Below are 11,375 nucleotides of genomic sequence, written 5' to 3'. Positions count from 1 at the left end.
AGGACTTAATGTATTTGTAGGTCCTAGAGTAGATATGTTAAGTAAGGGTAAAAAAGAAAGGATGTCTTCTTTCTGCAGAGCTGTGGTTGCTGTAAAGTGGGCACATTGGGGCAATGCAATCATTTGCAATAAGGAAATGCATATTTCTGGTATTTGCTCAATCGTGTAATCTAAAATCTCTTGGACAAAAAATATCTCAGTGAGGTCGCATATGTTGAAAAAGAAATTTCACACAACTTCTCTTTCAAGAAATGCCCCTATCACAGAAAAAGATAAAAACCAATAGGCTCAATAGGAAACTAAAAACAATGCCTATTCTTTGCCCAAGACTCTGATCTAAGAATGGGATCAAACAAATGCTGCCATTTGTGATCAAACAATGCTGCCATTGTTGAATGTGCCTGAAAAAGTTCCACTATGAGCCACAACAATGATATATTCTTAGGTGACAAAGGCCAACATTACTGCTTGGTGGGGAAATTACACTACTTTTATGATTCAATGTTGTCCTCCTTACTAGATAAACTGACTTATTTAATCAATCAGCCCAAGGTCTGTGCTGTTATATCATTAACAGCTGCTAGATTCCCATGCATGCAAAATGCAGACACGAGGAACCCATTAGTTCCATCGTAGAACTCCTATGGGATCTCGATGTCGAGCATGTCCGTCACGTTGGCCAACTGCTTGGAATCGAAGTCGATGAGCAGTGTCTTTTTGCCCTTGCTACGTGGCTTGAACCTCACACGCTGAGAGAAGTGGCCTTTTGCTGGGACATCACTGCAGAAAAAATTCACAACAAAACAACAGAGCAGGTCAGTAAAATTCTGTCTTGAGCAGGTGCTACCACAATATACTTTCACCTCTGTGCCAATTATTTCTCTCTCTGAATACAGAATGGTAAATATTTTCTTTCTCCCGGTTTAACCCCTTAGCAACTGAATATTTTGTTCATAATGGTCAATGGTACCCTAGAAGATACAGTATTATTGCTCTCATTTTGAAAACTTTCTTAATGATGTAAATGAGCTCACTGCATGTTTATTTTTGTCTATTACATGTATAAATTATGTTTACTTGAGAGCCTACTAAGACTTTACCAAGGGAATGGTGTGTCACAAAATAATTCTGGCATACTTTTGTTGACCTTTGACCTCTTTCAAATTACATAATTATATATTCTTTATGAAAACAAGAAATGTCGCTGTAGCGACTAAAATGACTGTGCCTTTGCTTGAGTATCATGTTTCATAAGAGAGCTCACAAAAACAAGCAATCATCCTTTTGGCTTCGGACTTCTGGTAATACCTAAAAGCCCGGTCTGGTTAGGGTTAATATGTTGGCCATGGCAGTTAATTCCTGAAGGGTGATGACAAGCGGACAAAACCTCACTTTAGAGGAGTCTTTTGCTCAAGTGTGCTAAACATATTCTCGACCGTATCAATGCATATGTTCAAAACCACTAGATGCACCACTTGATAAGATAAATAATCGAGTGCCATGGCACCATATTTATGCTTACTTGGGATAGAGAGTCATGCCACTAAGTGTGCGGGCTCCTTCGAAGCTGATGGAACACTTGGTCAGAGGAATAGGCAAGGGGTTGACAAACTCAGTGAAAAGTTCCACCTCGGAGCCGACGATCTCGAACTTGGTTGACAGCTCTGGAGGAGTGAGCTGGATGGAGTCCTGGGCAACAACCTGCTGAGAGGTTTCCTGAAAGATCAACCCCAAAATAATGCAGGTCAATAAAATGTCCATACCCGGTACTCTAAGATGACGCACTTGTGATGGTCAATACACCTGACCAAAGAATGGTGAAGGTCAATTTAATGGTATGATTCTAAGATGACCAACAAATGATGGTCAACCTATATTCTCCTCTTTTTCTTTTTTTTTCAATATTCTTTAGTATTAGTCTATGCCATACTATATATCAAGAGAATTTAGTTTACGGTAGCTTGTTATCATTACCACTATGTTGCCTAATAATACCATGTCTGTTCATCTAACCTTGCCTTTTTTTTCGTGGGGGGGGGGGGGGGATGGTTGCAACAGGCTTGGAATTTGAGAGATAAAGAGATAATCACAGAGACTATTACAGCCGCCTGCACTGGGGTGGAGAATGCATCTACTTACCTGGACCTTGCCAAAGACACAAATCTTCATGATGGTCTGGTCTACGAGACTTGGTGCGTAGCGCTCTGCCAGAATTGTGCCCAGTCTCTTCTCAGAGATGCCAGAGGGAATCTGTACGTCGGCTTTTTCTGACTGCAGCTTCTTAGCCTGCACGCCTGGAAGGATTCAAGCAATCAATGATGAAAATATGAGAGGTAAGTCAAGTAATGACAGGACAGAATGAGAACTGCTAACCCTCATCCTTACACATCTTAACCTGTTGAGCATGGTTTCATTTTGCTACAACACGCATCTCCCTTCAGGTGGCCTCACACTATGCGGTTTTTTCGATCGCAGTGCTTGTGATCTGTTGCGGTTGTCAGATCGCAATCACCAAGTCACGTAGTGTGAGCGCAACGACCGCAAGGCTTGCGAAATTTCAGCCGGTCGCAAGGGATCGCAGAGGCAACTGCAGATGATCGCAAGGTTTTGAACATGTTCAAAATTTGACAGCAGCTGCAAGGAGGTCGCAAGGCTTGCAGACGCCTCCAAGTCGGGAGAAGTCGCATGCGGTCGAGAACCGCGTGCGACTTCTCAAAACCGCAAACAGTCGCAAGAAAAAACTGCATAGTGTGAGGCCACCTTAAGACAGCTGCTCCAGTAACTCAGGACTCGTCTTCAATGGGTTAAAGATCCAGTAGCACAGGGATTCATGGTTGGCCCGATTCATTCATCGCCCATGGAAGAACATTCAAAAACCACAAATAGCAATGGTCAGTGAATATGTGCATCGAAGCATACGCTCAGCGGTAGGGCCTACTGGTTAAGTCAAGATTCCTTGGCTGTGTGTGTACTTACACAGAGATCAGTGACAAAGCTGCACACACTTTGTCACTGGAATTGTCCGATTATTTGAGCCAGGCCAGTCTTCGCACCCCATGGTATCCCTACACTACCGAGTCTTTGAAACCCTTCACGAATTTGTGAGCAGACACACTGGTTTCCCATAAGCAATGGCTTATGTCTACTCATACATAAATCTGTACCCTTAAAGCTGCTTTTACAACATGTTCCCAGCGACCATGGCAGCCCCATTTCAGGGCAGCATGGACAAAACAGGATGGACTTGAAACAACACCTTAAGAAAGAATAGGCAAATGTGACAGGCCGTGATTGCTGTGGATGCCATGTCAGATTTTTAGACTATCAAAAAATTTGCCACAGCAGTCTCAGTGCTAATGAGGAATCTTGTATGCAACGATAAAACGTGGTGAACGTAACAAAACGGGGTGGCACGTAATAGGCTGTAACAAAACTTGGAGGTTGTCCGTAGCAGGACGCGACTGAAAATATAGATAGTCTAGCCTGACCACATGCTGCGAGAAAAGCATCTGATAGCAATATGTTCATCGGGGTGAGGACTGTATCGAAGAAGACTAGAATGCGAAGGTGGGAAAAACAGGAGAATGTCTCATCTACTCACGGCACACTAAGTTTCGGGCAAATGGGGCAGCCATGGCCACCAGGAACATGGTGTAAACGCAGCTTTATGTAGTCATGATAATCTGCAAGGATATAGCCATCATGAGGGCTGCCAACTACTGCAAATTCTAAAAAAAACATAGTCATGCACTGCAAAATACACACTTTTTGGAGAAAAACTTGTCTCCCGACTCTGTACTACTTTGCTCCATTTTTTCCCAGCCTTCCAAATCTGCTTCAGGTAACAACCTTGCCATACCTGTGTAGTAACAGATGTGGGCGTTGAACACAAGTTTCATGTGTCTCTCAACCGAACTTTTGTTGTTGAATTTGATCGCCACATCGAAGTCCTCGCCGACAGGAATGCGCTCAGCCAGAATGATCTCCATTTCTACTTTGTCAGCCTGTTCGTCGACCCCGTACGTGTTGGGCCTGGTGCCGAAGGACACTGCTCGCTCTACGGCCATGCGTTCCTCGTCCCCATCTGCCAAAAGAGCAAACAATATGAAAGGATTCAGTAACCTCCAAAACACCTCTGCTCCTCATCTGGACATATGCCAGGCAAATCATAATTACATCATTACTGGCCTTTTGAACGAGCAAGTCCTTCAAAGTCTATCAGCACAGTTATACATCTACATTGTATTTTTGAAACTACCAGTGATGTAGTGAAGACCAGGGGGATGCCCATATTCTCATTCTAAGCAAATGAAGATTTCTTTTTTTACAGATTTTTATTTAGGTGGAAAAACATATCACAAGGCAAAGAAATAAGAGAAAGTTAGAAAAACATGTGAGGCATTAAAAGAAAAACTCTGTCGTATATTCTAACATATCATATATGTTATGATATATATCATAACATACGTGCTGTCAATCAGAAAACAAAACAAAACAAAACAGCAATATGGCATCACTTAATTTCTCTGCTAGAAAAGTCAGAGTGCTGAGAGCTTCAACAATTCCAGTGCCACAAGTACATGCACAACACTCATAATTTTTTTTCATGGTCGGCAATTCGCAAAAGTTTCATGCCGTAAAAAAGGCTATTGGTTCCACTTCGCAAAAGATTCACGTGGCAAACATTTCTAGTTGTATAGTATATATAACTTCAGAACCCCTCCAAGGCCTGACTGAGTGCAGCACATACCTTCTTTAAACTTGTACTCGTGAGTGATATCTTCCCTGGCATTCCAGCGAGACACTGTGACGCTGGAGACACGGGTGGTGCTGATATATTTCCCCACAGCATTCTTGTTTATCTGGAACACCTTCATATCAGGCTTGCCCCTTCCAGTCTTTTTCGCGATCCACGTGATTCGGTCGGCGTTCACTTCAGCGAAGCAGAATCTATTGTAATCAGAATGATTCGGTGACATTATGACTTTGATTCCATACATTAGAGGATTACATTACTCATCAGTGCATCTGCCCTTCTCTTTCAACCTGCAGATACCGTGTTCATTGTTGGCTATAGCACCTGAAGGTACGCAGCTCTGAAACAAAGAGACAGAGTTCTTATTTATGAACACGGTATTGTGAACTTAATTCGATCAACTCGCCAACATGCCTGCGGTTAGCTGCCCCATACCCAACTGTGACTACACCACACCAGACCTTGACGCCGCCATCGTAGCTGCCCTCCTCACCGCCCACACTGCCATTCACACCTCTGGACAAGTTGCCAAGGTAGAGAAGGTTAAGAGGCCAACGGTTGCTGCTGCTGGTACCAGCGAGGAATGGAACTACTTCACGTCAAGGTGGTCCGACTATGTGGATGCCACCAAGATCACAGGGAAAGACAGGGTCGTACAGCTCCTTGAATGTTGCGATGAACCCCTCCGGAAGGACCTCACAAGAGCCGCTGGTGGCAGCCTCACCAACAAAACTGAGGACGAGGTGCTGGCAGCCATCAAGAAGCTTGCGGTTCGTGAGGAGAACACCATGGTTGCCCGTGTAACGCTCCACAACATGCGTCAAGATAGAGACGAGACAGTTCGCAGCTTCGGAGCTCGCCTACGAGGTCAGGCAGACATTTGCAAATTCATCATAGCCTGCCCCTCCTGTGGTGCAGATGTTAATTACACTGACACAATTATGCGGGATGTGCTAACCAGGGGAATCGCCGACTCTGAAATCCAACTCGATCTCCTAGGCGACAAAAAACAAGATATGGGCCTATAAGCCTTTGAGTGCAATTCAAAACCATGTTCAAGCTTACTTTTGTCTAGTTTGAGCAAAATCAGACAATAGTATACAGTAGTACAAAATGGTACCACGCAGTGCTGCTAGCATTTACACAACAAATTAGAAAGATTCCCAAGAGCTTTCAGGGAAGTACTTCTGTGCTACATGCATCTAAATGAACAACAGCAATTCCTATATTGGGGTAGTTTTTGTAGCATATTCTTTGAACACGACTCAAGAAAATTATTTAAAGTTTCAGGGAGCAAACAACACAATTATGAAGATTTGACAGCTACATGACAACAACAACAAAAACAACAAAAACATCAAAAACAACAATACATTTATGTAACGCATTTTCCATATACATACAAGTTTAAATGTGCTGTACAATGGGATCATTAATGAAACAAGTGAGTTTTTAGATGCTTTGTGAAGATGATGAGGGTCTATGAAAATTGGATATGTAGAATTTTCATAAGTTGTACACATTTTTCGTTTGATAGTGATATTGGTTGCTAAAAGATAAAAATTATACTTGGAAATGACATCATATCTCATCTCTCCCATTGGCTTGTACACAGAAATATAAGAAAATTCTTTGGATAAATCATAAGAGGCAACTGCAACTGTCCCCCTTTAAGTCATCATTTATTGCAAAGAAGAGATCATCATCACAAACTAAAACAAGGTAACATCTCTTGATCTGATATCATCTATAAAGTTTCTATTTTTTCAACAGGTACTGAACACACTTTCCAGTGATAATATCCATGTAAACATCAAGAAAATAATATTAGGCTGGGGGGGGGGGGGTTCCTTAATGGAGATTTGCAATCAGTGAAGGTCTCTATGATAAGCAGTTACTATGGCAGTAGCAAAGGAGACAACTAATCAGATGAAAATATCTGCAAAGTAACATAATGGGCTCCAGATCATTTCCCATGAGTTTTGTTTGTCGCTAAGCCTACAGGACAAGGGGAGCTCGGGGCTGTGCTACTTAGTGAATGTCACATACTTGGTGTCATAGTTGAGATAGGTGAGTCCCTGTTTGATGGCCATCTTGGGGGCTGGACCAGTCTGGAAGATTCCTGAAGGGTTAAGGAAGATGAGCATGATGTTTCAGAGAAAAAAAATGGAGCAACAACAATAACAACAAATAATAATACAATGTTAGAGTTCATAGGGCTTTGGGCTCCATATAAAATGCATTTTTGAAAAAAAAAAATGGATCCTGACACCAAACTCCAGTCAAATGCGCAGGAGAGCATGCATTCAAATATTATGTCGATTAAAGAAATATACAGCACCATGCCTCAGGGACAATTAAATTGTTTTTAATTTCCTAACATTCTTTATAGACTCTGAAATTCAGACAGGCAGTACTTGAGATATCAAATTGTTGAGTCTTTGTAATACATGAACCTCATTTTTCCTCTTTTACATAATGACTGTCATACGTGCTATATGTCACTGAGCCTACTCGAGGAAGTTGCACTTCAAACAAAATCCTTATTGTTTGGTACAAAAGGAGATTTCTGGATAATTTTCCGACTTTTGCATTTGAACATCTATAAATTGGTTAAACTTGGTACAGATTTCAAGAATTTACACAGAGTGGGATGAGGGACAAATATGTTGTCAAAATTCATAACAAATCACAACGAACAAGGATGATGACATAGCAGCTTGACATAAGAATGCATGACTGGGTGCTCAACAAAGCAGAACAAAAGAAAAAAAAATATGCATAAAGTCTACACAGGTAAAGTTGTTTAGCGAGGGTTATTGTAATAGAATGACATTGCTACGTTACTGGAATATGTGAGACTCCGATGTCATCATCCTTCTTCAATGTATCAAATTTTGGGTTTTTCATAGTATACGGTATTGGTTTATCTGCTCAAGGACCGCATCAAATTCCACAAATCTATGCCTGGCGCTATCCATTTATGTACTGCAGGATGTGATTATCATGTAAATCGTCTGGAATTCCCCTTTAAGGTGAGTAATGAATGGATGGATTGCACAGCTAGGATGACTTCTCTTTACCTTCGCTGGTTTCCTGGGGCGTGGCATCGACAACCTGCCAGCCTCCCATACCCTTGATCAAGTCTGGGCGTGCCATCCACACCTCGTTCCAGACGTGGAAGTTCCAGACCGAGTCGTTGCTCAGGTACTCCACCTCTTCAAAGGTGTCTGCATCGTAGACTGTGTCGATGGTCATGCTGTTGTCGGTGTCATGAGCGGAGGAAAAGTTGGTGACGCTGCGAGATGGGATTCCGAGGCAGCGCATGGCGGTATTCAGGACGCCGCTGAAGACCCAGCACTGCCCATACTTGACTGCTTCCCTGGTTGCTGCATACTGTTCATAGATCTTCGTGCTGCCTGTCCATTTGCTTGGACTCGTACCTGGTTTGGACATGAAATGAAATTCATTCATATGAGGAAATTGATTTGCATAGCAACCATGATCTGGCATACCCTGAGACTGTAGTACTTCCAGCAGACATCTTTGGTTAATATTCCACATTTTCATCTTTACACAACTGAAGTTGAGCTATTTTGGCATTCTTTCACACTGAATACATCAAGGCAATTCCCCACCCCCACCCCCACCCCTAGGGCAATTACCCCCTGGCTAAATACTGGTTAGTGATAAGGTTAGAGTAAAGATTTCAGCTAGGGTAAGGTTTAGGGTAAGAGTGCGGGTTAAAGTTAGAATTAAGTTCAGGATTAGGATTAGGGTTAGGGTCAGGGGAAGGGTCTGGGATTCTTGCACAGGTGAGAACTATGTTTCCCTTGAAAATAACCTCTCCGAAAAAAAATGTGTGGCAGCATTTTCCTCTCACCAGGGAGGTGTGAGAGAAGGAGATACAACTCCCGCTCTCCTTTGAAGTCAGGCGTGGCACCACCGAGAAGTTATGCGCTTAACTACAGGTGGGAACCAGGTGCTTTGACAAAAGAGAGCATGCAATAATCGGGGCTCCGTACTACGGCTCTCACACCAGGAAAGACTTCCCCTTACTGCAGTTCACTCTCTCTCTGAATGCGATGACAACAATTAATTTGTGTACCTTGAGCTGGAGCAGCGAATCAAAATGCAGTGTGAAACCGACAATTTTAAGAGTAAAAAGTTTAAAAGCATGCTGGAACACGCTATAGCAGAGGACTTTATTTGAAAGATCAAAATATCCCAGATTGAAAGATTAAAAAATAACATGAGCAAATGTGCACATCATAGAAAAATTTTAGGTTTTTAAGAGGACCTAATTTTCATTTCATATCGATTGGCGACATAGAAATATATGTTTATAATATCGAATTCTTTCCTAAAACTCTTCTCAATAAATTCGAGCATTTCACTTCAGATTTTACGGTGAAATATAGCTCGTAATTCGATGAAAAGTGAAATGCACTCGTTGTCTCCAAACTTCGTCTTGCAACTAACGCAGTGCAAAGCATTACTGTAGTAATGTGTAGTGTAGTGGAATGTTAGACATCCTATTGTCAACGCTTTGAACCCAAGCATGTGTTTGCATGAATGATGAAGAGTTGCCACTCGATCTATGTAACACATCCCTGCTCTCACCATCGTCATATTCTCCGCTCCAGTTTCCCACAAGGATTCCAGTCTTGGTCTCCTCCCGGCCCCACACCGGCATGTAGTTTATGAGACCGGTGAACTTCCTGGACACAACCACTGGGTCCCTTCTGGCTCCATCGCGAGTGTGCCTTAGGCACAAAAACAGCAAATACACAAGGGCAATGACAATTTAATAATATCATACTCTGTCGGAATCGAAGCAACTTAGAAATACAAAATAGAACCCATACATTCTTTCCTGTAATTTCTCAGAAGAATTTCACAATTTCATATCTAGTATAGCAGATGTAGTGGGTGAAAAACAAATAAAGAATTCTGTAGAAGAGCTGCGACTCCTTACATCAAATCCACTAATTTCCCAGACTTAAAGGAAACGACAAGGGTAATAGTAACCAAAGCCTGCCAATCATTCAACAACTCTGCAACCTGACTAACTTCTGGGTAAATCCAGGAGACTTTGCACAATGAAAATAACAACACTGGTATCCTTGAGTACAAGAAACCCTTAACCCTTACTAGGCCGGGGGGGGGCCTCAGAGGCCCCCCCCTCGACGTTCCGCGCGATGTATCGCAATCGCAAAAAGCTATCGCCGCGACGTTTCATGACTTCTTTCTTTCGAGTCTCCTGCATCTTTTGACACCAAATTTGTGATGCCCAGGCGCGTGGTTCCGAAGTTACGCATAAATATGTACATGCATGTCAGACCAAAAATTACTCAAAAACGTTAATTCGTGTACAATTTCAATGCAAACTGTGCTTACAGGCAAATTTCATAAAAGCATGATTATTTTGGTGTTTTATTGATTAAAATCAATGAATAACATATTTTCTTGTTCGGAGCGATGTCGCGGACAAATTTCATCGAAAAAACAATGAAAAACATAAAGTCGAAAAAACAAAGAAATACATAAGAAATTCCAAAAAACAATAAAATACTTAAGAATTTTTTCTGATATCACAATTTTTTTATAACATTTGCTAAGGACACTAAAAAGAATATTTACACAAAAAATGTGCCTGTTTTGAGCTTTATTTTGTGATTTATACCAAATAGTCCAATTTTATGCATCATCATGCATAAATTAGCATAATTTAGCATAAATGATGATTTTTTGAAAAAAATGGCTCCATGGTATTTTAGATTACATCATAGGCAATGTGTGTGCCAATTTTCGTCGCGATCGCGCGGTCGACGGCCGAGATCTGGAGGGGGGGGGCCTGGGAGGCCCCCCCCCCCCCCTCCCCCCCCGGGCTCTATCAACTACCTAAATAGCCCGGCCTAGTTAGGGTTAAAGAATTGATGAAATTTGTGGTTTTAGTGCACATTTTTATAATGGGTCTGAAAATGCAGAGCCAGGATTAAGTTGAGAAATTGTACACATATCACACAACTTAATTCAAGATACCAGATAACCTAATGATGACTCATCAAGTGAATGGCAAATACTCTCTCACAGCTACAAGAAAAGGAAAAATATTTTATAGACAATTGGAGACACATCTAATAATCTTGTCATAATTAAGTAAAGAAGTGTTTTTTCATGAAACATTTCTACCTCTCACTGCAAGAACTTGTGATAAATTGATCTTAAATTCACAAAAACATACATTTGTTTGTGTTTATATGCCTACTTGGAATACAGGAGCTACAGAATTCACAAGGTGTTACACATTGACCCTCCCTAAACAACAACCACAACGTGTTTACAGTAAACACCTACTTCTCGAGGAGGTCAAAGATGACTTTGATGACCGATTCCTCAAACTGACCAAAGATCCATGGACGAGCCCACTGCTGGCCCTGCCTGGCCGTCCCAGTAAACACAAACCCGCTCTCATTCAGCACATACTCCTTCTTCTCATCCTCCCCATTCATGAACACGGTGTCTTCGGCACACCATGGATTGAACACAACGTAGATGAGCGGCGATTGCTTGAAAAATCTTGGCTCTGGGGAAGATAAGGAGGTCCAACATTGTT

At 41.9% G+C, this 11,375-nt stretch overlaps 1 protein-coding gene across 1 annotated transcript in view; it reads right to left on the bottom strand.

Moving 5' to 3' along the window:
- Nucleotides 1–641: 641 nt before the first annotated feature.
- Nucleotides 642–11,375, bottom strand: part of LOC139736917 (protein-glutamine gamma-glutamyltransferase K-like) — a 37,553-nt gene continuing 26,819 nt past the window's right edge. The window contains exons 5-13 of the mRNA XM_071647590.1: nt 11,117–11,345; nt 9,380–9,522; nt 7,840–8,199; nt 6,806–6,878; nt 4,751–4,950; nt 3,860–4,084; nt 2,140–2,294; nt 1,523–1,716; nt 642–780 (exon numbers count right to left, since the gene is read on the bottom strand). Coding sequence (XP_071503691.1) covers nt 642–780; nt 1,523–1,716; nt 2,140–2,294; nt 3,860–4,084; nt 4,751–4,950; nt 6,806–6,878; nt 7,840–8,199; nt 9,380–9,522; nt 11,117–11,345 — 1,718 coding nt within the window. The remainder of the gene's footprint in view (nt 781–1,522; nt 1,717–2,139; nt 2,295–3,859; nt 4,085–4,750; nt 4,951–6,805; nt 6,879–7,839; nt 8,200–9,379; nt 9,523–11,116; nt 11,346–11,375) is intronic.

Source organism: Diadema antillarum, unplaced genomic scaffold, assembly GCF_040938485.1.
Source record: "Diadema antillarum isolate AM-2024a unplaced genomic scaffold, OU_Dant_1.0 seq00000674_RagTag, whole genome shotgun sequence".
In the NCBI taxonomy this organism is placed as follows: domain Eukaryota; kingdom Metazoa; phylum Echinodermata; class Echinoidea; order Diadematoida; family Diadematidae; genus Diadema; species Diadema antillarum.
Note: the sequence above shows the minus strand (reverse complement) of the source record. Positions and strands in the feature narration are given on the sequence as shown.